The sequence below is a fragment of the Nansenia antarctica genome (assembly GCF_963989245.1).
Source record: "Nansenia antarctica genome assembly, chromosome: 5".
Taxonomy (NCBI): Eukaryota; Metazoa; Chordata; class Actinopteri; order Argentiniformes; family Microstomatidae; genus Nansenia; species Nansenia antarctica.
This window is the reverse complement of record NC_137690.1, coordinates 11,586,752-11,614,421: the sequence shown is the minus strand read 5'-3', so window position 1 is coordinate 11,614,421 and position 27,670 is coordinate 11,586,752. Positions and strand designations below refer to the sequence as shown.

Below are 27,670 nucleotides of genomic sequence, written 5' to 3'. Positions count from 1 at the left end.
AGGAGTGGGAGAGAGGGAGGGAGCTGATCAGCGGCGGCAGCAGCGAGCCACCAGCCCCGTCACACCGAGACAGAAAAGAGCAACTTTTCACAAAGAAATACTGTCATTGTGTCACCCCAGGTGGGCTATATCGATCAAGTAAGTCCACTGGAGATTCGGGGTGATAAAGGGAAAACCGTTTCGTCGAGGCAACGTGAGGCGGTTTGGGGGAAACTCAGTGGGAAACAAAACAACAACAGCAGAGAAAAGACGGGATTTCACCACAGTGACAATAAAGCAACACCCCCCTGACCAGTGGACTGCTGCCGAGGGAGGCTGGCAGGACAAGGAGGGGAAAAAAGGACATAAATAAAACGTAATTCGCCCTCTCTCCCTTCAGGTATTTAAACGTTTAAAGCTATTTAAGCTGAACTTTAAACTCAGGAAAACAATGAAGACTTAAGCTAAGAACTCATCAAGTAGTGTCTCCGTACATAAGCGGATAGCCATAGCTTAGCTTTACTAAGAATCGTGTGTAGCGAGAGTGTGTGCTGGTAAAGCTAGCTAGCATTCGCTAGCCCGATAAGCTAAGCCAGCTAGCTCACATTTAGCTGGCCGAACGTGTGTTGTGTTTTCGAAGAAACTTTTGACGTTGTTTTTTAGTAACCCAAAGTAACCCAGTGTTGCAAGAAAAGAGGGGAAGGGGCAGGTTCCCTTCTTGACTTTTCCCCCCACATTTCCCCCCAAAATGATGACCGCGGAGGTCAGCGGTGAGGATACTGTCTCGGCGGGGACAGGAGGGGTGGCAGGCGGCCTCGGAGGCCCTGAGACGGCGGGCCATTTTCCCTTTTATCCCAAGACCTCCAGAGTGACCAGGGGGGTCACTGATTCGGGACCACCGGGAGCAGCAGCGTCAAACCTCCGTCAACACCCCTCTCCGGACTCCCCTCCTGATATGAGCATGATGATTTACCCCGGAGGAGGAGTATCTGGAGGAGTCGATATGACCGGACCAGCCACTCCCAGTAGCGGACAGGCAATGATTCTAGGACTAATAAGCTCAGGGACTGGTGGTGGCCCAGGTGGAAGCTATTCCCCCACCTCCTCAGAGGGACCCGGTAGCCGGATGTCACCCACCTCCTCGGCGGGCCCCCCGGACGGGACCCCCACTGTCTTCCCCCCGCTGCCCCCGCCTCCTCCGCCGCCCCCGGGGGGCTACGGCGGGGGTCTCAGCACCGTGGATGAGAGCGACATGCAGGACGGACCGGAATTCGAGGAAGAAGAGGTGGTGTTCCCCCTCTCTGCGCCGCCCACCAACCAGTAAGGAACATTTTTATATTCCCTCTATTGTTTATTGTTTATTGTTCATTTGACACCTACAAATCAACAACAGATTGTTTTTTTAAAAGCATCCCGGGTAATATTTCCTTCCTGACTGTCGTGTCCTTCAGCAGTGCCCAAGCTTAGCCTATATTCAACTTGTTGACTGCAGCAGATGTCCCAGAATCAGAATGGCCAGGCAATTCAATTGAAGTGTAGGCCTTAATGTCTCTGGGTAATACATGTGTTGATGTATTAGCACCCCCATCATAACTACAGTCATGCAAATAAGTCTCCTAGTGAAAATGCTCTCAACCGAGCCAGCTCCCAACTGAGCCAGCTCCCAACTCTTATGCCCACAGCAAGGTTCATCAGTCTCAGAATGGTGCATTTTGAGTGTTAAAGTCAACATAAGGGTTGCAGCTAGGCCAGCCTGTGGCAGGTTTAGAAAATGCCAACACCTGTCACGTTTGCTCCAACTGAACACTAATTGTCCACTCCTTACAGTATGATGATGTTATACAACGTGATTCAGCTCCTTTGGGCAGTTACTTGCAGGTCTGCAATGCATCAGATATGTTTTAATTGTGTTAATACTTTTTCCATTGATTGCAGGATTCATATTCATATCTCATAATGCTGCCCGCACCCCCCCCCAAAAAAAAAGTGCTGGAGGAAATGCAACTTATTGGGTTACCCTACATATTCTTATCTATTTATGTATAGTGGGTTAAGCTTGTGCTTTTTTTGTGTTGTGTAGGTGTTAGTGTGTGCACATATTCTGTGTGTGTGGGTGGGTGAGTATGGCAGTCTCGTTTGTCACAGCCTCATTAGAGAAGTGCTGAGCTGTATCATTTTTGGCCCCACACTGTGAGATATGGAAGTGACTGGGGCTGGAGTGTAGATTCAGCTCTTATTTTTAGGAGCTACATATCTCCCTGTCAGATTTCAGAGGAAGGGGAAGGCCAATGTTTCACCATTCCCTCACTTGTGATGAACAACTCCTGGATGGAGCCCAACCAACTGTAATCCACAGCTAGCAAGCAGTTCTGATTTGAAAATGAATGTTTAGCGGAACAAGTAGGTGATTTCTCCATGGTTTCCTTTACATCCCGTTCTGCAGGGGCACCAGGCGGTGAAACATTTGTCACTCACTTGCTTATGAATGGGACTGATCCCCCTCTTGTTTTTTTCCACAATGAGAGACTTACTGATTTTAATCTGCCACAAGCAATATTGAACCCATGTACACACTGTGGGGACAGTCAAATGGGTCCACACACTCCATACTGAGTGAAATCTCCCACAAGTGATTGACGCAACACAAGTTCCTCTTCTTTATCTATACCGGTACCCTTTGTGGTAATCAAGTATGTGGTTTAGGTCACGGGTTTCCTTGCGGTCACACACACACACACACGCGCGCAGACAGTACTATGTGATAGAGTAACTATTATCTTAGCTTTGTACAATGCTTGCAACCCTTTATTGTACATGAAGGAAAGTCTAGGTAACGCTTTATTTTACAGCCCTGTATTAAGCAGGTACTTACATAGAAAGTAGGCCTACTAGATAAAATGTTATTTCCTGCAATTCTGGTGGGTAACAGTTTCCTTATAATCTGCATGATTATCCTATTACCACATCACCATAACTTAGTTGCAGTCCATAGTTCAGGTTGTACACTGTCACCCTGAGAGGCTGTGGACACCCTGGCTTCTCTGGCAGCGAAATGGATGTTCCTGTGGGCAGTGTGTCCAGTGTTGTGGATCCCATCCTTGGAATGGTGACCCAGTTAAAACGAGGGTTTTCTCCGCATGTGCCACTGATGCGCTCTGACAGACAGGCCTGTCCACTGGAGCCTCGGTGGGGTGACTGTCTGAAGCAGCGGTGCTGTCCCATAGATGATACATAATCTTATAGACAGGAAAGTGCACAGTGACACTTTATGACCAGTGTCTTGAATAAGTCTATATTGACAAGTGGATAGTATGAACATCAAACTTAGTGTACTGTGCACCTGGACATGTACGTTATTCTTCTGTGTAGTGTTAGCAGTCACCAATGTGCAGGTCAGGAGCAGGGTGGAAAACATTCACAGAGTTGGATGCTGTCCTGTACTCTTTTCTAGAGTGTGAGTCTAGGCTAAACTTAGCACTTTCACAGAACGCCAGAGAGGCAGAGGCTACCAGAAGCAGTCAGACTCATTCACGCAGACTGCATACAACAGAGGTTCATTCATAAACAATGGTGGCAGCAGTGGGATACGTATTTCATGCTAACGACTGCTTTACGAAGAAGACAGTGAGCAAGACGTCAGGAGACCTAATACCGCTTTGCCCCCTCCTACCCCCACCAGAAAACGCCAGCCCAGTGCTTGGGCTAAAACAAACAGCGTACTGGGAAATGAGCCGTTGATTTTGAGTTTTCCACGAAGATTACAGAGGATTTTGGGTCGTAAATGGTTTCTCTGAGGAGGGGGGGAAAAAGGGAAAGAAAAGTTGGGATTTGAAGTTCAGCGGTTGTGTGAATGAGTTTGCCAGATAAGCAGTTGGTCGTGAAAACGTCCCTGGCTGAAGTGCTAATTGAGCACCCACAATCCCTAATTGCCTATTTGAAACGCGGTGCCGTTGGAATTTCAAATGGCACGAGGATCAAGTCTTATACATATTCCCCTGGCTGCAACGCAGCCCATCTTTCTTCTAATGAACCAAACACTCAAGCGGTTTATCACAATGCACTTTGTATGAATGGGATTGTCAGTCAAAATAACACAGATTTAAGCACTGGTGATCCCAACAATTACAATTAGGCCTCAGAGAACCATACAAGTGTAATTTCCTGGGCCTGAGCTGTTGAAATTGCAGCAAAACACCCAGCTGAAAAGCCACACACTGCCACTCTAATGCTATATGCATGCTTGTCGTACAGGCTAGCTTTCTTTTTTGGTCTAGGTGGTTTTATAGCCCTCTTCAAGTTGTATAGTCCTCGCCAAGTTGTTATGCAGGCCTATTTGTTCTCTTTTCACATACCAATGCATACAGCAACCTATCAGTGCAGTAATGGTAACATTCATATAAGTTCTTGACTTGGGTCTCTGTGCCGTGCATTGATAAGGCATGCATTTTCTGCATGTTATGCAATGTCCTGTCATGCCCCTCCAATACCCACCCTGCCCTGCCTTTTTTCTCCTGCATCCTGTTTTCAAGACTTCTGAGCCACTCATTGTGGTCTCCACAGGATCTTCAGAAACAGAAAACTATAGTTTGGGATTTGGGAATTATTTTATCAACCCATATCTAATAAATGTTGCTTTGTGTTGGGAGCTAAAGCATGAACTGAATCAGTGTGTTGATACTCCACGTGAAGTTACTACATGAGTAGTAGCACTTTTACAGCTCAACATATTTAGTTATCCAGTCATTTGTAACTAAGCAACCCTCAGGGCTTTCCTTATCATTCATCTAGTCATTAGCCATGTATAATCTATTAAATCAGATAAATGATTGCTAGTAATTTTGGAGAAGAACATTCCCAACTCCATGGCCCTCTTTAGTACAGTATATGGTTTATAATCTCTGAGTAATTATGGCCCTCCATCTGTATGTGTCAGGCTTGTCCCCACGTGCTGTCACTCTCCAGCCCTGAGTGAGGGTAACAAGCTGTGACACTTGTGTAAAGAAAAACAGTGTCATTTCACAGCAGCTCCCGACCCCTTTCTCCACCTTTTTTTCCACTGTGGAAACTAAAGTCTGCAAAAAAAATTTGGTTAGGGATCCCAATTTGCATAATGGTAGTCAGTTGGTACATAAACTCGTTCAGTGTTTACATTTGAAGCTGTGGCATTTGTACATTTACCAAAGGAATACTGGGGATAGTAAAGGCGGTTTGGAATTTCAGGGGGAGAGACCTCACAACAGTTAAAGTGAGTATGCCCTGACCCCTGCACACAGTTACAGGTGGGGCTGTATGTAACCCCCCCCCCCACACACACAGTAGAGTTTTAAATGGGCCTGAAAATTCAAGCCTGTTAAGATGACCAAAGTCCCGGCACAAGCCCGACATCAAAGACATCTTTGTGAGCCCGAGCCTGAAAAAAAATTGGATTTCTAGAAAATGGCGCTGCAGAGTAGGGATGGGACAGAATAATTCAAAGTCAAAGTCGATTTTTAACATTAGGATAGATAAAACATGTTTCCCATTCAAATAAATGCAAATGAACAGACAGAACTAATGTCGGTTCTGTAGCACTATTTGTTTACATCTCTATGGTAGATCCCCTGCTCAGCAGGGCCTGCTGAAAGTGCCTTCAGCTCCTCTTCAGTTGGAGGCGCAGGAAGGAGAAAGAGAGTAAGAGTTTCAGTTGAAGCTGAAGAGATTGGTTTCATACATGGCTATTAACAGGCGTCATCTAAAGTTGCAGAAAGGCGAAATGGCGATGGGGTCTAACGCTGGCGGGGAGTGTTACTCAGGTTTTGATGTGAGGAAATGTTTTTAATTGGTCCCTGTTTTCCGAGAGTCTGAGGTTCAGTTTCGGTGCGTTTGAGCGCATTGCCGCATTTGAAGTTTTGCGTTTAAGATTAAGTGATTTCTTGCCGATGATCCATGGCTGCCTTTGTGAATCTTGGCACACATCGAAAAATCTATTATTTGTTCACAGCACCCACTGATTATACGAATATGAAAACATTTTGTTATGCACATTCCTACTGGAGAGTAAGGACAGGAGAAACAGTGGAAGATGGACGCTGCTTGAAAACTCACCTTTATAGCCTACCTTACATATTTCCAGAAATGAGCCATATCTTGCTGCTGTTGCCTGTTTTGTGTGTTTATAAGCGTTGATGCCAATAACGCAAGATTATAACAACAACAACAAATAAACTCCTCTGCTGCTCTGTCGCGGCAAACCCCGAGCCTGGGCCGGCCTGAATCAATTCTCTGTAAATGGCCCAAGTACGTCAGATTTGGACTGAAAATGTAAACTCTGCGCCACAGGTCATGGAATGATGTGCGTTGTTGTTGTTACTCAACCTCATTGTGTGAATGTGTGTGTCTTAGAGACGGCACTCCCTACCCACACTACCCCACTGCTCTTAAAACCGATAGGCTGCGTAGCACATGATGCCTGGCTCTATTTTAGACTCCAGAGAGGGAGAGACATATCCTTCTGTCGTGACTGTAGGATGCAGTCTGACTGAAGCCTCCTCATCCTGAAAGCAGAAAAAAAAAACTCTCTCTTCCCTCAAAGCGTCTGGATGATAACAGAACCAGACAACTGATCACCAGATTTTTTTCAAATCACTACGCAAAGACTTCCAACATATGTATCTGCCCTCCGCCTACGGATGTTGCTCACTGACCCTAGAGTGCAGAGATGAGTCTATGACTCCGTGCTCCGTACATCATGCTACATACGGATTCAGAGTTGCGTTTGCTCTGCTTATCGTGCCCGGACACTCAGACCCCAGCCACTCCGACTCCCTGTTTGTGTCGGCGGCAGCAGCAGAAACAGCATCAGTGGAGCGGGCGCACCTTGTGAGAGCACAGGACAGACGAAAAGATGCAGCAGAGAGCTAACTCGGCGTAAGTGGGGCACAAAGCCTTCCTCTCCTCTCCGTTCCACTCCCGTCACTCACTTCACAGGCTAGCAGGAGATGGACAAGGAGGTTGGATGCTCCCATCGCTTTTCCTTCTTAAAGGCTATGCACTAGTTTTTGTACCTTAGTACAGTGGTGTTATTTTATGATGTTTTATTTTTTTTAAGTCTTTTCTTCAGGCTTTTCTTTTATTTGGAGCTACAGGGTGAGTTAAATGTCATGATTTTGTATTTTGTTAATGGATTGTAGGCTAGTTGTTGAAGGGGAAGTCCACTTTTGCTGGATGCGTTGGTTTTGTGTAGATCAAAATACCGTATCTACCTAATGTTATCAGAAACGTTTTCCCTCAGTAGTTGTACTTTAATGCTACTTTGAGGAGCGTACTGAGTTCACTACCCCAACTTGTTTGAATAGGGCAAACATCTGTATTTCAGTTTTTGCATTTTTCCCCATAATTTCACAACTAAAGCTACGCTCACACTGGTGTAAAATGAGTAGTCACGATTGACTTCATTGGGCAATTGAAGTTGAATATGAATGGCCTAGGTATTATCTCTATGTTGTTTGTTAGACATTGTTTTGGTGTGGGCGATAGAGGACAGTTCCATTCGCGTGGGGAGATCGTGATGAATTCAGTTTCCCCTCGATGACAGCTGGCAGCTCTGCCATGGAGCATGGCTAATGTAAAGTGGTGCAGTTTCATTACTTGTTGACACTGATGCGGCTGGACGTCTTCTGAGATGTTTTAGCATGGCAGATTCCATCATGAGAGGAGAGAAGGAGGGGGTGGCAGGGTGAAAAAACTGGAGAGGTGTAATGCACAAGGGAAGAGAACTAGAGAAAGAGCAAGAGAGAGAGAGACTCAGTTCTTCTCAATCAAATCTCAACAAGCCGAGTCTGCCGTCTCGGCCCTAGAGACGTATCCTCGCAAATCGAGAGGTCTCAGTCCCTCTTCTCCTCCATCCCCCCACCCCCCTCCTCTCCTCTCCCCCTGTCCAGCCGTCCAGGGCTAACCACAGAGGTCACGTCCTGAATGCTCAAACAGCACAGATGTATGTCTGCTTCATCTCAGATGAGCCTAGCCAAAGGGATAGAAGTGTAGTATATTGGCTTATGATTCCTGTATAACATTTCAGGGTAGGAAAATTCCTGAAAAGATTTTTAGTAAATAATTGAGAAAGCTATTCTCTCAAGTGGATATTTTAGCAAAAATAGAGGCAGTTGTGTGTGTGTGTGTGTGTGTGTGTGTGTGTGTGTTTGTCTGTCCGTGTGTCCATTTATAGCCCAGATAAAATCATCGTTTCGGTAGCCTAATGTAGTTTGGCATATTATGTGAATGTTTTTTCCTCACTGACAAAAGGTTCTGATGGAAGCTGTCTTTCAAGTGCAGTATGTTATATTTAGTTTCATAGAAAAAATGTTATTCTCAGCTTAAGTCCCTGTGGTAACTTTTCTGGTCTAAATAAAGCATTCTGCATTGAACTATTTGAAAATTGCCATGATTGGTGAGCGTGAACATGACTACCACAGAAATAGTCAGCATTAGTTTTTTGTGATATGATATTTTCGGAGGGATTCTGTGTTTGGGTCAATTGTCTTGAAGACGCTGATATGGTCTCACAGAAAAACATTTTTTGATAGGCCTACTGACTTGGATAACACTCTCAACATTGCACCCGTTTGCATACTTTTCAGACTGCCATTGGTACAAGCAGACAGGAGGCACATTAGCTTTGCTGCTTCCTCCCAACTGTAGTGAAATGCCATTACAGCAGCCACAAAAACTACCCATAGTTTGTACCAGCTCGTACCACCCCTCTGTGGGTTTGAGCTATGCGCCTCCCATCGAGCCCTCTGCACTGTACCACCTACTCGACTTAATCGAGAAATTAGTGGTGTGAATTTCCAGTTTGCATAAAGCACATCTTTCTTGTTATTTCTCTTCTCAGACCTATCTTGGTGCCAGAATATGTCACATACGGGAAGCTATTCCCTCTCAGGTTGAGAAGTGGGGGTGCCTCCCACTCTGATTAGGTAACTCTACCTGGTTCTCATGTGAGAGTGTTGTGCAGACTCTGAGCAGGGAATGTCTTCTTTCACTGTGTGGGTGGAAGATGCAGGGCTTGCATGGCTCTCATTCACTTATTTTAGACAAATTTACTTTTATCCAAAGCAACTGCTAAATGACAAAAATGTCAACATGTAGTTGCTCTCACTCAACAAGGTAAAGTCACAATATCCAATGGATAGATCTGTGTTGCATGTTGCAGATATTTGCTTTGCTTCCATACTCTTTGGACAAAAAGTTTCTTTATCATCACTCTTATCATTCTGTTATCTGTCTATTTTTAAGTACACAATATGCATCTAACACATAAGTTGTGTGTCAGGCATTTTCTGCTTGAACTTGAGGGTTCCTGCCTATGGCTGTCAGGAGGAGAGGAGAGCGTCACTGCACTGCCCTCGGTTCATGCACCAACACGACGAGGCATTCCTCAGGCTGATAAAACCAGCGTGTCCTATCACTGCCTGTCATGGGTTATGTTCATACCTCATTTATCACAGCACCCTGGGCTAGCTTAGCTGTCCCCTCCCCCAGCCCTGCAAAAGGTGGTACATCAACTGAAAATGAGCTGTACTGAGTATTGTATCACTGAATAGCCTATAGCTATCTCTGATATTGATGGTGACACTTATATTAACCCAGGTTCATCCCCATGTCTTTGTTGTTTTTAAAAGTAACTGTTTGATGGTTTGAAGTGATAGGAGTGCATTTAGCTTGTTGAGTAACTTAACTGTGGTTTGGGATGTACGTAGGTCTGTAGAATATTTATAGAGGTTTGAATTTTAAGTGTCGGAAATGGAAAGAGTGTTTTCCACCCATCGCTGCATTAATATGCACACTCTAATTCAGACATGGGGATAAGACACCAAGCTACAAATATGACAAACAATCCTAACCGAAAAGGAAACGATTCAATCGTCACCCTTCCAGATTCAGTTCTTGAATATAGTCCCATGGACTTTTCTTTTCAGTCTTGACTTTTCAACGTTCATGTGTAGCAAGTCCTTATTGAGCCATTGCCTTCAAGACTCCCGTTATTCGTCATAATGTAGTAGAAAACATTATTCTCCCCAATAGGGAGATTGGTCTAGGCACCTAAAACTCAGACAATCATAATCTTAACTATGCAAGCTACCAAGTTAGCCCAGTGGATGCAGCACCTGGACATTTGTATTGCCTGCAGCAGTGGCCAGCACACCTCAGGAAGTCACAACCTCGGGGAGTCTCTCCATAGGAACTCACCTTCTGCTGGCGTTGCATTTTCGCACCTCTCATCTTTCTCGTCACCACTGTTAGTCTGCATGGCACTGAGTTTACCGTGGAACCTTCCAGAGAGAAGGGCTTTGACCCCCACCTTCACTGTAAGGATTAATGAGGCCATCCATGCCCCATAGCTCGCTGAGTGTCTGGTTACCATTATCTGGCCTGTAAAGCTGACAATCATCTGACAATATAAGGATGCTTTGCACTTTCTAGGGTGCAGGCTATAGCCAAGCTTGGGATACATGTTAGTCGGTTTAAGGGCACAGGTTATTGCCAGTCTTATGGTATAGGTTCTAGGCTAAACACGGGCTAGTAATGGCCTTGGCTATAAGCTATAAATTGAATGTGTTTACTTTGCTCTGCGACAGATGCATTTCTTTGACCCTTCAATGGCTTCATTCAGCTAAGTTTAGCCAAGGTCGACATGTGATTTTTTTCTTTCTTGGAATAGGCCTAATTGTTCATCAGTAAGTCTTACTGAAGTGCATTGCTGAAAACAAAACAACCCCAATACATTTAATTGAGGCAGAAAGTGTTGGAAAGTCAGCAAGCTTTTGACAGGAGAGTGAGTTCCTTTCCTCGCTTTCACCTCTCAATCTCTCTTTCTCTCCCTTTCCTGCTTCCTTCACTCCGCGGTATGGACTGCCTTACCAATGAACCTGGAGTGCCTGAAAGACTAAAAACAGAAATTCACACAAACGCACCATTGTTGAGTGACAGACAGAGGGCAGGGAAATGCACACAGGGCTATTTACACTAACAATAATACTGGGATATACACAATGGACCTCTACCAAACTGAATCCCACTCACCCTAATAAGACAGCCGTGTGTGGGTGTGGGTGTGTTGGGGGGGGGGGGGGGGGTGGATTCAGGTTAACCTGCTTAGTATGCAAGACACTCCATCATACAGTAACTGGTTTGAGTCAATCCTGACATATGGCAGAGGAGATGGGAGTATTCAAGAGGCCTCTCTTCCCCCCTGTGCCCTCCCAGCATCCCCCTGTCCATCAGGGCGCGTGCTGCAAGGCTGTCTGCTTTGTCTCAGTAGCTGGGAGCAGGCCTGACACAGCCCCAGACAACAGGCACTGCAACATTATTAACACCATACAGCCTAGCACCGTTCTCATGGTCTTACTGGCCTCTTACCCTATAGAATAGTACCACACACACACACACACACTGGAGCCTTATTCCACACAGATACAGCCTGAAACATCCTCACTGAGTTAAAATGATTCTGTCACTCACACCCTGTGGCCTATTCACACGACTAGTCTTTTCACATGCACTCTAAATAAAGGTCTAGGCTATGATTCTACCCCTCACACACACACACACACACACACACACACACACACACTCCCAAACACAATTCCCTTAAGCCCTAGGCCTCTACTCTACTCCTTACCACCTCCTCGCTCACACACTCCAGTCGTCCATCCTCCTTATTACTCTTTCCATCACACATCCCTCAACTCCAGTCCCTACTGTCTTCTTCACAGAGACCCAACTGGCCTCTTTCTCTTCACAGCAAGCCTCCAGACTCAATCTTGGGCTATTCGTTTTTCTCTCTTAATTTCTTCTTCTATTTTTTTGGTTTGTTTAATGAACAGAGACCCCTGGTCCTTAAAGCCAGTTGGGTGCCTCCCTAAAATCTCTAGTGAACAGAGCCACTGCAGTACCTCATTCATCTTGCCAGTGCGGGGTGTTCTTTCCCCTCCCCAGGCCCCCTCCTGCACTAGCTAGCCTAAATCTGGGAAAGTGTGTACATTTTCTTCTCCATCTGGCAGGCCCCCAGTTCGTAACATGCTGAAATTTTAACCAGTGTTGTTGGGAAAGCTTCTGTTTAATTCAGAAACCAGCAAGTTTTTAACGGTGCGGCAGAGGCTTAAAAAGCTTTTAGCGTTTACGCCTGGCGGCGTCCATTTCCGCCCCTGTTTTTAGAGTGTCCTTCTCTCTTTAGGTATGCTCTCTAGGTAGAAAGTAAAATCTTAGACAGTCTGAGTTTTTACTAGCTTAATATTTCAAGATGACTTCAAAGTAGGCTAATGTAGACCTAACGCTTGCGCTTTGCTTGACTTTAGAATTGACCCAAGATAAACTTTCTTTACCTCTACAGTGACTAAAACATCAGGAATGTTTGAGCTATCAATCTAGTTCTGTCTTTGGGGTAGTCTGTTCTCGCATTTTAGTTCTTTATCCAGACTTGGTATCTGCTGAGATGGGCATTACATCAAGTTCAATAGCAAGGTTGTTTGCTATCAACTTTGATACCAAGATCCCCAAAACATAGTCCCAAAGTCAAGATCACAACAAGTCATGTCAACACAAGACTGTAATACACTGTGCTATGTGTAGACTATGGCCCAATCCCAATTCACCCATTGGCCCTACCACTTAGCCCTACCCCTCTGTTTTGCATGTTCACGTGTAGGGGTAGGGTGTTGGAGATGGCCCTCCAAACAGAGTTTTTTCAGAGGCACACTCCAAAGCAAGGGTTAAAATAATCGAGTGTTGAAATCTTCCAGAATGCCTTGCGAATCACCTACAAGATATAATGGCAAATGCACAAGAAACAAAAGAAAATCACAAATGAAATTATCTTCTTTGTTAATAAAGATATATTTTTTAATGATAATCATTGTAGACCTTTTCTTTATAACAAGCATAACAATAACACTAGTATGCCGATGTCTTTAGCTATCTATCTAACGTTACAACAATATTTTAAGGCTGATTTGTGCATGACAGTCCTGCATTTTTACCTATTTCCATGTCGCATTTCCCACCTATGATTGCATATGACGGCTGAAATTTAACTAAAGGTCCAGCCGAGAAGTTGTCGCTCTTGTTACCGCTCCTAATATCCGTGCAGACTGGCAGGGTAGGAGCATGGGTTGCTAACCTGCAGAGCAACGCTATTCTGACATGAACTGGCCTGGTAACGAAGCATTGTTCTATTTTATTTGATGACTTGTTTGATCGATTGATAGTGTGTAACTTAAGTTGTGAACGAATCGCGAGCATCCATGCTTTTAAATGATTCATTACTACTACTAATTACTACTGATGATGAATCAGGGTCTTGAAGGGTTATCCCATAGGGGAAGATTTCAACCACTACCCCATGTAACTCTGTTCTGAGGGGCAAGCCGAAAAGTGAGTGGCACTCCAATAAGAGGAGTTGGAGTGAAAATTAGAAAAGGGATTGGGCCGATGTCTGTGGTCGCCTTGAATTAGTCACAAAGATCCAAAGTTTTTTTTTTTTTTTTACAACTGAATGATGGCAGTCAAGTGAATGGACGACCACCAAGAGTTTAATGTTCATTGAGTTTCTGACACAGTCCATGAATGTGAGTGTGTGTGAATACTAGAATGGTTGATTGACAAAACAAGTTGATACGAGAAGAGTTAATATGTGACTGTGAATGGAACAAGCTACATGGTTGAATGATGGATTGTGTGAACAAGAGAGTGGGTGTTTCTGAGAATGAGGCAAACAGAGAATTTATCAATGACGCTACAGCTCATTTATTCATAGATTCGTTTGATTAAATAATTCAAACAGTGTTCACTACATGAACCGAATCCGAAGCCGAACTTCCGTGGCTATGAGGCTGATTGTTTTTGCAGTGCTGGCAGGGGGAAATGTTTTGAAGTAACCTGAAAGTTCTGCCCTTGGGCGGTGAACATCTTTTGTGTGTCCTATCAGGTTGAATCAATTAAATACATTGGGAGTTCATCCCTCTCTCCCCAACTCATGGATGAGACTGAATCTTTTAATGTGAAAAAAAAATAACTTTCCTCTTCCCCCTCTCAGGTGGTACCATGGGAAGCTGGACCGGACCATCGCTGAGGAGCGTCTGCGGCAGGCGAGGACGCCGGGCAGCTACCTCATCAGGGAGAGCGACCGCCGGCCCGGCTCCTTTGTCCTGTCCTTCCTCAGCATGACAAGTGTGGTCAACCACTTCAGGTCAGACTCCATCTCACACACACACACACACACACACACAGACACACAGACACATGATGTCTGGAACATTATGAGGAGTTAGTCAACAAACTGCACAAAAAGACTGAATGGTCACTGCAATGGGCATTGGGCAAGTATAATGTACTACCTAAAGTGAGAATCCCAAGGAACAGAGTTGTGCACCTCATCTTAGACCTAGAGGCTAAATGCACTGTCTAGCACTTGCTTTTATACAGTCAAGACCAGTTTCTCACTCGTGCTCTATGAATAGGCCTCACAATCTCACAGACCAGTACACTGTTTGTCGTCTTTGTCACCACGTCACGCACAGTGCTAACCCACAGCTGAATCGAAACCGTGAACTCGGCCTAACACAGATGTTAAAGACATAACAGGACCACAGCGTTGGCAAGCGAGCCCGTGGGCGCAGGCGAGAGACACTCATTGACAGGGTGCGTGGGCGGGCAGACCTGAAGTGAAAGAGAGAATACAAGCACCAGCACAACAATACCTTAGTGTCCCATTACCAACAGACAGACAGACAGCACATTACCTCCACTCCTCACCTCTCCGCCCCCGCTCACGTTATTTTTGTATTGTGTCTCCATCAGACCAGATACTGTACACTCACATTAGGCTTCCATACATTAGCCACCACAACAACGCTAGGCCCACTCAGCGTAACTCAAACAGCGGTTGGCTTTCGGCTGTCCAAGGTGAAGTCTTGTAGTAATGGGTTGTTCCCCCGTACAGATCCCCTAGTTTAACAACATAAGAATAATGCAGAACAGAAAAAAGGCATGTTGCTAATACCCTGCGCACGCATTAGAGTGGTGCGTGCATTTTGTATAGCTGTCCAGCATTTCCAATTACAATGTTTACCAGTGGTCTAGTTATAGCCTACCCGAAATGGCCAAATACACAACAAATGCATACATCTTTTGGCCAACACAGTGCAGTGGCAATGCGCTCAAACGCACCGAAGTAAAACTCAACCTCAGACTCTCGGAAAACAGGGACCAATGAATTGTTTTTACTCACATCAAAACCTGAGGAATACTGCCCGCCAGTGTTAGATCCTATCGCCATTTCACCTTTCTGCAACTTTATGTTTGACGCCTCTTAATAGCCATATCTGCCTGCAATCTCTTCAGCTTACTGAAACTCTTACTCTCTTTCTCGTGCCTCCAGCTGAAGACGAGCTGGACGCACTTTCAGCATGCAATCTACCAATAGAGGAGATGTTACACTGCCATTTTAACAAAGAGACCAACAAAACACACATATTCCTACACTAGCAGCGTAGCCCTCACAAGGCTAGGCTAAAAACAAGTAGTAGCCCAAATGTAAACACTTACACAAGTTGAATGACGTCAGACTCTCGTCCCATTCCACACTCAATAGTAATATTAATTCCTGGACTTTTTTTTTACTGGATATTAATATTATGCTTGTGTATTGTTTATATCGTTTTTCTGTGCTTGATTAATGCAAAAACAACAACAAATAGTGCTACAGTACCGACGTTAGTTCTGTCTATTAATTTGCGCCTATTTGAGTGGAAAACATTTTTTGCGGTCCTAATGTTAAAAATCGACTTTGACCCTCGGGAACGATCATTTGAATAATCTATTATTCTGTGTCATCCCTAGTTTTGTCATTATTTGTTTTATTGGTTTCTGCGACTGAAATCCACAAATGGCAGTTTGGTCAGCCCCACCTTCTGTTCAGTCGCATCACCATCATTTGGGCTGTAGGGCTATTCCTTTCAGTCATCTACAGGTCCCCTTTCCTGGTCCATGACTAAGCCTACCCCTAATTATAAATCATCCTCAATGGAGTCTCCACTGAAAGTGTGACGGATGGAGGACTTGTCTTTGTTCATGTCCGGGAAACATGCCCTCAATATCAAGTGTGTCTTGTGGATGTGATATCATTCCAGCCAGTTGGTTAATTAACCATAGCTAATGAAGATATAATGACATCATCATGCCATTCTCATCATCTCGCTGTAGACATGATATCATTGATATTGAGAGAAATCAGGGAACCAGGGTATGGGGAGATCGCAAGGTTTAACAACATAAACCTCAGAAGATGTGATGTCCTTGAATGGCTTTGTCACAAGGGGTGTATATGTGACTGCTCCTGGTGTTTCTGGACACCTCTCGGAAATGAGAAAGACGTCAAATTCGTCTTTAAAGTTTTTTTTTTTTTCTTCAAATTTTCGTTTTTTTAGCTAACATTCAACTCGAAGATGTGAAGTACCCACTCGTTATTTTTCCGAACAGTTTTACGTTCATTAAATAAGTGTAATCTATAACACAATGACTTCGTTTCTTGTTGTTTGATGGGGATTCATTATCTTTGATGGGGATTTTCTGTGCTTAGTGATTTCCGGTGTAGCAACTTTCAAATACTCATGTCGTCTTCAATTTGTTTCCGATTTCAATGTATGATGCATCATTTGAAAGCTTACAATCTGTAGTTTAAGCACATGTAAAAAACTGAAAAATGATTTCGCCTACAGGTAGCCCTTTTCATTGGGCTGTGTCACATATTACTCCATACACACACACACACACACACACACACACACACACACACACACACACACACACACGCACGCACGCACGCACACAGATCTACTCCACAGATGAGCCGAGGATTAGGCTTATTGGTTCCCCATTGTTAGCCCTGGCAGGCAATAGCTTAATCATGTCATTGTCATCATTATCCCTGGCACAGTTTCATGCCTCTCTACTGAAGTACAGAAAAGCTATTATCTGATGGTTTAATGAGCCTTTCATTTTTAGCGTTCATTTTGAGCGTTAATTTTTTTTCTATTTTCTGTTCTTTTCTTGTGCTGTATCATTTGTTTTGTGTAGTATTTGTAATATAGCTACGCCTGGTGACTCAGCAGTATTGAAATGTACACATTCTGTTCACTCTGGGCAGACGTAATGTTTAACAGTGAATCAATCTGACAGAGAGGTGTGTGTGTGTGTGTGTGTGTGTGTGTGTGTGTTTGTTCTAACAGGATAATCGCCATGTGCGGAGACTATTACATTGGCGGGCGGCGGTTCTCGTCTCTCTCGGACCTGATTGGTTACTACAGCTACGTGTCTTGCCTGCTGAAGGGCGAAAAGCTGCTATCGCCGGTGGCGCCTCCAGAGGTACGATGGAGTGTAGAGTTCGGAGTGTAGAGCTGTATCCTTTATTGGCCACATAGGCCTACTCAATGTACTGTATAGGAGGAGGCTGTCGTTCCCCTGCTCCCGGTTATATTTCATAAATGTTCGCAGGGAAGGACCCGGGCAAAATACTAATGAGTGGTATGAAATCATCCTAAGTGTTTCTTTGTGGTCTGAAGCTGCTGAAATGGTTCCAAGATTTTAGTGGAGGCAGGAGAGGTGTGTCAGTGTTGGGTGTAGTGTTTAATGTCTCTTTCTCTCTCTCTCTCTCTCTCTCTCTCTCTCTCTCTCTCTCTCTCTCTCTCTCTCTCTCTCTCTCTCTCTCTCTCTCTCTCTCTCTCTCTCTCTCTCTCTCTCTCTCTCTCTCTCTCTCTCTCTCTCTCTATCTGTGTGTCTGTGTGTCTGCAGCCCGTAGAGGACAGGAGGAGAGTGAGGGCCATTCTTCCATACACCAAAGTGCCAGATACCGATGAGATCAGGTAAGCCCCAACTTCCCTTCTGCCCAGGATAATAATAATAACAACTTTTATTTGTATAGCACTTTTCCTGCAAACGAAATTTTAAGATGAATGAAATGTGTGTGTGTGTGTTTCCTCTGTTCCTCTATCTGCCTGCCCAACCAGTCAGTCAAACATTTTAGTGCAGAATTTCCCATTTCTGACCTAATTTGAAACATTTACATGTTTCATTATGCTGTTGTACAATATCTATTTGGGGTGTTTTCCAAACTACATTACATGCTCTGAAAGGCGACCTGGTTTCGATATGAAACAGCCATAATGTAGTTTTTCTGAAGTGTTTACCATGGCTTGTTAGCCTATCCCCTACGCCAGCCTGGAAAGCACATCATCTGACAGTGTTAAAACCAGACCTTCTCCCTGTTATTTAGCTCAACCCAGCAGCATGCTTACAGATGAGCCCTGGCTATCCCTCATCCCCAGATCTGAGAAACATCTGTCTTAAACCAACTCCCCTAACACTAAACCTGACCCACTAGTACATGCGTAGCTTAGCTTGGAGAGAAGCATGTCATCTTTACAATGGTTTTTAAGTAGCTTAGAGGAGCCACCTGCTGGTAGTGGTGTGGTACTACAAACACAAGCATTATTGTCCAAATAGGGCAGGTTTGAGTTTTAATGCCAATTGTCTGCCTTTAGGTTGTGACCTGGATATTCTAACAAAATTGCTATTTATTGTACGTAACAATATATAGCCCATAAAATTGTTATTCTGTGTGTGTGTTTTTGGAAATATAAATGTACTGTTGCTGGAGATGTTTTGTGCACACATGAAGACTGTATATGTATACTTCTTGCCTCTTGTCCGTGGCCTGATCAGCTTCCTGAAAGGGGACATGTTTATCGTTCACAATGAACTGGATGACGGCTGGATGTGGGTGACCAACGTGCGTACCGAGGAGCAGGGCCTCATCGTGGAAGACCTTGTGGAGGAGGTGGTGAGTACAGCACTAACGAGAAGATACCCATAAAGGTATCTTTGATTTGATCCCAAAAAGAAATTGGTGTGTGGATTTTCAGCTCCTGTCATGTTTTAAGTTACCCAGAGGCACAGATCAAGGATAAGCATACCTCTTTCATTATTACAGATGATCTAATCCAAACTGGTCTTTTAACAGTGTGAAGTGTTAACAGTGTGAAGTGTACACTTACAGCACCACAGAAACCAGGATCACCTGAACTTGCCCAATAAGAACAAAGCAATATCTATGTTGCTTGTTTGAAAGTGTTTTCTCCTTATTATGTTTATAGAACACAAACCCAGACAGCACCCCTTTGGGCCTGAACAATGTTGTTTTTGTTGTTGTTTTTCTTATTATTATTAGTAGTAGTATTTCCCAAATTGTGTATTCTACTGTAACTGTTGCTCCATTCTTCCAGGGACGGGAGGAGGACCCACATGAGGGCAAAGTGTAAGTTAGAAGTTTGTTTTTCTGCTAGATCATCATGTCAACTTGTCAGTGTGTAAACCTCTAGTAGTACTGATTTCGATGTTTATTTTATCCATACTACCAATTTGATTTGTATCCATACATTTCTCAATACCGACTATATAATCTGTACTTTTCTCAATCCTGTGCCCTCTTCACGGTATCATTGACTTCATACGAGTGCTTCATTCATGAAAATGTCTGCTTAGTGCATATTTTTAGACAACCTATCATTTGAGGTTCATTACCTCTTCCAGTTAGTTCAGCCCCTCCAGATGCCTCTACGCACGCAACCCCATGTTTACTATGTCCTCCAGCCAAATGATGTTGTGATGTTCTGGCTGACATCAGCAGGGGAGTGCAGTACTATGCGTCGTTAGTGACTTCAACATCATCCACAATTGGAGCCGCTCAGTGAACCTCATAGCAATGACGTAGTGACTCAGACTCAAACTCACCAACAGGGCGTGCGTGCGTGTGCGTGTTTTCGCCTCCTTAGACATTCAACATAAAAGTGTGACCTAAATCTGGCCTCTTGAAATGTAGCTAATTGTTTGTTTGTTTTGTCCTTCTTTGTCTATGATGGTCTTGCATGGATCCTCTATGCAGTTGGTATCACGGGAAGATCAGCAAGCAGGAGGCCTACAATCTGCTGATGACAGGTACCTCTCTAATCTCTTTCTATTGACCCGCTCACACCTGCAGTCCACCTGCTTAATTGCTGACATCGGTTGCTGTATTACACTTTCAGCACAGAGTAACAGAAGGTTATTGCTAATCCATTATGATGTATGTGTTGATGATAAACTGATCTAAAAAAAAAAAAAGCCTATTACTGAATGTAACGTTTAACAATGTTCCCCTTTTCCATCTCTATCTTTCTCCTTCCCTTCCATCTCCACCTCCCTCCCTCATTTCCCTTTCCCTCCCTCCCTCCCTCCCATCTCCCCCTCCCTCCTGTCTCTCTCTCCCTTCCTCCGTCCTAGTTGGCCAAGTGAGTGGCTTCTTGGTCAGGCCGTCAGACAACACGCCCGGGGACTACTCCCTGTTTTTTCGCACCAATGAGAACATCCAAAGGTTTAAGATATGCCCCACCCCCAACAATCAGTACATGATGGGTGGGAGGTACTACAACAGGTGTGTGTCAGGAGCATGCTCCCATCCCAATACAGTCACAAGTAGAATCATCCAGTAGAATCAGCCGAGGACAATGCGTTTAACCTCAGAATTATATATGGAATGAAATCCATGAACGCATATTATCATATTGGAGAGTGAAATGTAGAGTACACATGCTGAATCCCAAATCAACTCCCTTGCCCTGCCCTCTACTCCCTATCCACTCTTCATTTCTCGGTTCTGCAGAAATGGGTCGGGGGGGGCTAGGGGTCCGTTTGGAATTGAGCAAAGAAATGTCAGACGATGTGGTCAGTGCGGAGGGTAGTTATAACTGTATGCTCTCTTCCCTCTTTCTGGCAGTGTTGATGACATTGTGGACCATTATAAGAAAGAACAGATTGTGGAGGGCTACAACCTGAAAGATGCCGTGTCTGTGCAGGTAAGCCCAAGTCCAAACATAGCACTCTTGGTCTCCTGCCCATCGATCGACAGTGTGTTCCAGACAGGGGTGGAATTGACATGTCTTTGTTCATTATATTAACATGATTTATACTTACATATATTATTATTGGGTCTTTCTTTTCAGCAGCAGGAACAAGTGCTGTCTGACTTGGTGGATGGAAAGGAGATCTATAACACTATCAGACGGAAAACGAAAGATGCGTTCTACAAAAACATTGTCAAGAAAGGCTACCTCCTATTCAACAAAGGTGCCATGTCCTCTCACAATTGCATGTTTTTTTTAATTCCCTGGGTAACGTCACAGATCTGTGAACTGTGTAATCTTAACATAATTGACCTAACCCCCTCTCTCCCCTTTCCTCTTTCCCTCCCCCTTCTCTCAACCAGGCAAAGGCAAGAGGTGGAAAAATCTCTATTTCATCCTAGAGGGGAACGATGCACAGCTCATCTACTTTGAGAGCGAGAAGAGAGCCACCAAACCCAAAGGCCTGATCGACCTAAGTGTGTGCTGCGTGTACGGCGTGCACGATAGTCTGTTTGGCAGGTGAGATTTTTTTTATTTTTTTTTTCATGGTTTGAAGTACCGTATTTTCCGCACTATAAGGCGCACCGGATTATAAGGCGCACCTTCAATGAATGGCCTATTTTAGAACTGTTTTCATATACAGGGCGCACCGGATTATAAGGCGCACCGGATTATAAAGCGCATAGAATAGAAAATACTGCAGTCAAACGTTTGACTGGGGTTGCGTTACGGCCAAGCTCCACCTACTGCGTTGCGTCACCTCTCCATCGGTGTTGTGTCAACTTCCCGTTGTCCATGCTCCACCTGAGCGTTGTCACCGTCAAGGTTCTACCTGCTCCACTGTCAAAAATATATATTTTTCCACCTCAAGTATCAGCCGTTCGTCATCCATTTTTGCAACAAGTGTCAAGGACCTGCGGTGATTCACAGCTGACTCGCGTGAATAGCAATTCGCAATAGCTGCGACCACGAGATATAGAGTAGTTAGCTACAAGCATTTTCAATCTGGTATTATCTCTATTAGTGGATTAACCGCTGTGGTGATTTAACAGCTGATAAAAATACATCAAGTAGACTACAAACAGAGCAAAACAATAAAACAACACCAGAAAACAACCAATAGGCTATACAATTATAACCAACAACCAATATGTGACAGCTCCTGGTGAAATGTGCAAAGTAATTTTTCAGTTTTGTGACTCTGAAAGCAGCCACAGCTACGAACGCTGCTACCAAAACACATCGCTACGAAGGTCTAAACTGTATTTTAATAACATGACAACATGCTGGGAGAACATCGACATGCTAAAAACACATAACTACACATAACTAGATGAACACACAGTTCTTGCTTTTGAACATGAGCTAAAACGAAAGTATGTTTACAAGTAAACCCTCCCTTACCGGTAGCCTCCGGCAAACGAGAATAATGAATCCAATACACAAATTATAAGTGTTTAGTGATCGTTAAACTGTTGTTTATTATATCGAGTGGGTACTTTAAAACTTCAAGTTGAAAGCACCAAGAAGGACCGCCTCGAAATTCATCGATGTTCATGTCCCGTGCTCGCGCTGTTGCCTTAGTGACTGTAGAGACGCTTCTACTTGCGGCTCTCTGTTCAACAACCCACTGTTGGAGTTTGTCCTCTAACTGTGGCCATCTCGCTTTGTTCCCACGGAAACTCTGTTTAGTCTTCTTTACTTGGGGTCTTTATACACACAAGTGGTGTGGGACTGTGAGTAAGCACAACACCGGTGTTTACTGATTACCGTAATGCTGCAAGCGGTGCGGCTTTGTAGTTTACCAGTCGTACTGAAACATTTTGACAGAGCGCCTTGAGCGCCGTGTACAACCAGTATGGATCAACTAATTAACAAATTGATCCATATATAAGGCGCTCCGGGTTATAAGGCGCACTGTCGTTTTTTTTGAAAATTGAAGGCTTTTAAGTGCGCCTTATAGTGCGGAAAATACGGTAAGGATGTATAACGGCAACACCCAATCTCTATAGCCAACTAACATCTGTTTGTTATTGTCTTGGCACTGTAATGGTGACAGGTAGTGTGGTTTAGTCCTGACACTTATTTGTAGCCTACCACTCCTCTATTTGAATTCAATTGAATAACATGTCTGTGCCAATCAACCAAGCTCACCCACTGTGATTGTATTGAAAACAGAGTGAATGTGATGTTCTCCCCCATAACATAATATTATTATTTTATTTTATTATTCTATTGTCACTTTATTTTGTTGTGATGTGAGCTGCTGTAATGTCTTACATTCTCCTCAGGGATCAATAAAGTATCTATCTATAAAAGCCAGTCGCTTATATGCCGTTATGCTGTTTCATTGCTTGTATGCCTTTTTACTAACCCAGACCGCTCCCCGTGTCCTTGTTTGCAGGCCAAACTGTTTCCAGATTGTGGTCCAGCACTTTAGCGAGGAACAGTACATATTCTACTTCGCTGGCGAGACTCCTGAACAGGCACAGGTTTGTATTGTATGTATGAATCAATTGATCGCTCTCTCTTTCTTTCTTTTTCTCTCTCCTTTCTTTTTTATTCTCTCTTCAAATTATAGAATTGATTGATTGATTGATTGATTGATTATACTTTATTGTCCCCGAGGGGAAATTTGTCTTGGGCATGGTACAGTAGACAAAGTAAACAACAGGACAGCAACAAACATTGAGTGACATTGGCAGCAGTTTCCACCTGGACATGGCATCATTTGGTATAAATATATATTGCACATAACCCTTCAAGTGGTGTTTTCGAATATTGCACATGGCCCTTCAAGTGGTGTCTAAGATAAAGTGCAGATTCTTTCTCTCCTACCTCGAATACTCAATGGGTGGGGTTTCACAGACGTGGCTTGAGCCTAGTCCTAGACTAAATCACACTTTCAATGTAAAATCTCCATTTAAAGAAGCTTTTTAGTCTAGGATTAGTCTTAAGCCTTGTCTATGAAACCGGCCCATTGTGTCACTGTGTTTAATCTACTCTTCTTTTTTTTTACTCTAGCTCATTACAAGGCTGTACTTTCATGTACCGTGTGTCTTCTCTCTGTAGGACTGGATGAAGTGTCTGCAAACCTTCTGCAGTAACCTTAGGAAACCCACGCAGCCCACCCCCAACAAGAGACTCCGACAGGTATACACAGACACTTGAGCACCCGCCCTCCCCCCTCCACCCCCCACCCCCTCCCCACACACACACACACACACACACACACACACACACACACACACACACACACACACACACACACACACACACACACACAAACTCAGATAGTAGTAGAATTGTAACCTATATTGTATTTGTGTAACTCAGGTGAGCAGTCTGGTCCTGAACGTGGAGGAGGCCCACAAACTCCCGGTGAAGCACTTCAACCAGCCCTACTGCAACATCTACCTGAACAGTGTCCAGGTGGCCAAGACCCACCCAAGAGAGGGCCAGAACCCCGTCTTCACAGAGGAGTTCATCTTTGAGTGAGTCTACTTCAGCCTTGTCCACAGACACTGGTATTGATCTGAATAGATTGTTCAAAAAAAATATATTAGAGAATTCCACCAAACCTAACTGGCGTATAAAGAAGCTACTACTCACCTTTCGCCACACTCTCCCGACTGGAACATGCTGCTCATTCGTAAATTATGTGTAGCCTACTTGGTTATGAATCATGTTTTTGTTTCACGGCATGTCATTTTATCTTCTCTTTTCTTTCAGTGACTTGTCCAGTGAAATCAACAGGTTTGAGATCAGCCTGAGCAACAAAACAAAGAAGAGCAAAGAAAGTGACATCTGTGAGTTTCCTCATTTCACAATGACACAGTGTGTGAGAGAGAGCGCGTGTGCCCGTGTGTGAGAGCCCGTGTGACTGTGTGTTTGTATATGTGTGTGCATAGATGCATGTCTTTGTCTGTTAACCCCTCATCTCTTTCTCTCTGCCAGTGTTCATGCGTTGCCAGCTGAGTCGCCTGCAGAAGGGCCAGATGATTGACGAGTGGTTCCCCCTCAGCTCCCATGTGCCCCTGAAGGGCATTGAGCCAGGCTCCCTGCGTGTCCGCGCCCGCTACTCCATGGAGAAGATCATGCCAGAGGAGGAGTACAGTGAGTTCAAAGAGGTAAGACATATACGCCCCGCCCCCCGCCCCCCCCCCCCCACACACACACACACAATCAAATCAAATCAGACTTATTTATATAGCGCCTTTCGTGCAACATTTTAATACAAGGTGCTTAACAGTATAATGAAAATACAACAATAGAGTAAAAATGAATTGTAATATAAGGAAATGAGTAGTATATGAAATAAGAGACATGGTAGAACACTGAGACCAGTGTAGTTCAGTAAAAGAGGGTAGATTCAAATAAGATGGATTAAGAGAATGCTAAACTAAAACTATGTCTTAAGATTTATTTTCCAATAGCTATGGTGTGGCTCAGTCGGTAGAGCATGGGGATAGCATTGTTAAGGTTGTGGGTTTGATCGCTGCTGTGACCATACATACTCACTATTCTTCAAGTCAACTTGGATGAAAGTGTCTGCTAAAACACATGCCATATAACTATCGTATTTGTATCTGAAAAGCTGAATGCCTAAATGTACTTAATAAAAAAGGGATGTAGGAAAAGTCTTGTCTTATATATACATGCCATTATACTTGTGTCTGTTTTCCCTCCACAGCTGATCCTGCTTAAGGAGTTCCATGTGATCTATGCCCTGGCCCACGTGTGTGGACAGGACCGCACCCTGCTGGCCAGCATACTGCTGCGCATCTTCAGACACGAGAAGACTGAGGCCCCCCTACTCAGGATACTCAACGACAGAGAGATTAACATGGAAGGTAAGACACACGCACACACACATGCATGCACACATGTACACACACACACACACACTCTTAGCTGTCCATCGTGTTCGATGATGACGCTTGCTCCAGGGATGAGGGGTGGGGGGGGGGGGGGGAATTCAGCGACGCTGCTGCTGGTGCCACTTCTCGTGGGCGTTGAGTCCAATCCTTGAGCGCCGCACGCCCGTCCGCAGAAGCCAGATATCACACACCATTGGCTATGAATTATTTCACCTCTGTCCCTAGACGAGGCGACGACGCTGTTCCGCGCCACCACGTTGGCCAGCACGCTGATGGAGCAGTACATGAAGGCCACAGCCACGCCCTTCGTCCACCACGCCCTCAAAGAGTCCATCCTCAAGATCATGGAGAGCAAGCAGTCCTGCGAGGTAAACACACACACACACACACACACACATCCTTCAGTGGTCCTAGGACTGTAACACACACACACACACACACACAGAGAGGAGGCTTTTGAGCACCAATGGGAAAATGTAAGCAAAGCTTCTCTCTCAGATTTCTGATTTGAAGTTCGTGGGCTACGAATGCTTAGTCTAGATATTCCGTCGCTTATCTCAAAAGTGGAGTCGTACACTTGACACTCGTCACCTCATATCAGTACTCCTAGCCCACGTATGCTCGGCCTGAAGACAAAACAGTAACAGATATATGTCACAATGACACAGCTTCAACCTTGCTGTAGATTATTTGGTACTGTTCTTATCAGGGCTGTAATGAGAATCTAATCAGACACTGCCAGTAGTAATCGAGGTACAGATGTGTGTAGTGTGTGGATGCAATCAATGGTAGAAATTATATGCACAGATACTATTTGTGGTTTTGTAGAAGATCAAACTTACCTGTTCCAATCTCTGGCTTCCTCTCTCCTCACCCTCCCTTCCTTACCCCCTCTAGCTGAACCCCTCCAAGCTGGAGAAGAACGAGGACATGAACCTGAACCTGGCCCACCTCCTCAACATCCTGTCTGAGCTGGTGGAGAAGATCTTCATGGCTGCTGAGATCCTGCCCCCGTAAGAACATTTACATAAGAAAAAAAACTATGCTAGGACCAGGGGCCACTGGGGGTGACAGTCATGGTGTAATCTGAAGAGATGGGTCTTCAGTCTATGGCGGAAGATAGGTAGTGACTCAGCAGTCCTGACAGTGAAAAGCTCTGACCGGATAGAACAAACACACACCTGAATATCATTACACTCCTCATTCCATTCCGTTGTCAGATTAATTCTGACATTAGACAAGCAGGATAACAGACAGAGACACACCATCTTGATCACTCATACACTCAGTAGACTGATGAACAAGTTAACAGTTAGTTAGGTGTCCATTAGGGAACCAATACAATAAACATACAAAGTCTGTTAGCTATGATAAGCAATCATGTCCAGAGTGTTCTATTTGAAGGGATGTTCAACATATTCTGATTATGTTTCAGTCCATTAATTGTCTCTCTCTTGTGATGTACTCCAGGACTCTGAGGTTCATCTATGGGTGTCTGCAGAAGTCAGTGCAGGAGAAATGGCCCACCAATAACACCATGAGGACCAGAGTCGTAAGGTAATTGCATATATGGTGAATTGAAAGGGGTATACATGAGGCCTGAGGCCTAGCAAAGTACCTACTGTTGCTCAGTGACATGCTATCTTCTTGCTGACTGGGTTATGTACAGGAAGGTCCTAGGTACCTAATGGGAGTATATGTTTATAGTTTGATAATATACATGTATATAAATCAAATATATCAAAATATATTTGATATCTATATAAATTGTAAATGGACTGCACTTATTCCAAAGCGCTTTACAATGGCCTCTCATTCACCCATTCACACACACCAATG

General features: G+C 44.3%; 1 protein-coding gene across 1 annotated transcript in view; it reads left to right on the top strand.

Annotated features, from left to right (window-relative positions):
* Positions 1 to 378: 378 nt before the first annotated feature.
* The window catches only part of rasa1a (RAS p21 protein activator (GTPase activating protein) 1a), a 30,575-nt gene continuing 3,283 nt past the window's right edge, over positions 379 to 27,670 (top strand). The window contains exons 1-20 of the mRNA XM_080532549.1: positions 379 to 1,299; positions 14,051 to 14,203; positions 17,244 to 17,379; positions 17,806 to 17,876; positions 18,736 to 18,853; positions 19,296 to 19,327; positions 19,955 to 20,007; positions 20,332 to 20,482; positions 20,825 to 20,903; positions 21,051 to 21,174; positions 21,314 to 21,470; positions 23,356 to 23,443; positions 24,024 to 24,104; positions 24,288 to 24,445; positions 24,684 to 24,760; positions 24,909 to 25,081; positions 25,645 to 25,804; positions 26,057 to 26,199; positions 26,729 to 26,844; positions 27,302 to 27,388. Coding sequence (XP_080388675.1) covers positions 728 to 1,299; positions 14,051 to 14,203; positions 17,244 to 17,379; positions 17,806 to 17,876; positions 18,736 to 18,853; positions 19,296 to 19,327; positions 19,955 to 20,007; positions 20,332 to 20,482; positions 20,825 to 20,903; positions 21,051 to 21,174; positions 21,314 to 21,470; positions 23,356 to 23,443; positions 24,024 to 24,104; positions 24,288 to 24,445; positions 24,684 to 24,760; positions 24,909 to 25,081; positions 25,645 to 25,804; positions 26,057 to 26,199; positions 26,729 to 26,844; positions 27,302 to 27,388 — 2,729 coding nt within the window. The 5' untranslated portion in view covers positions 379 to 727. The remainder of the gene's footprint in view (positions 1,300 to 14,050; positions 14,204 to 17,243; positions 17,380 to 17,805; positions 17,877 to 18,735; positions 18,854 to 19,295; positions 19,328 to 19,954; positions 20,008 to 20,331; positions 20,483 to 20,824; positions 20,904 to 21,050; positions 21,175 to 21,313; positions 21,471 to 23,355; positions 23,444 to 24,023; positions 24,105 to 24,287; positions 24,446 to 24,683; positions 24,761 to 24,908; positions 25,082 to 25,644; positions 25,805 to 26,056; positions 26,200 to 26,728; positions 26,845 to 27,301; positions 27,389 to 27,670) is intronic.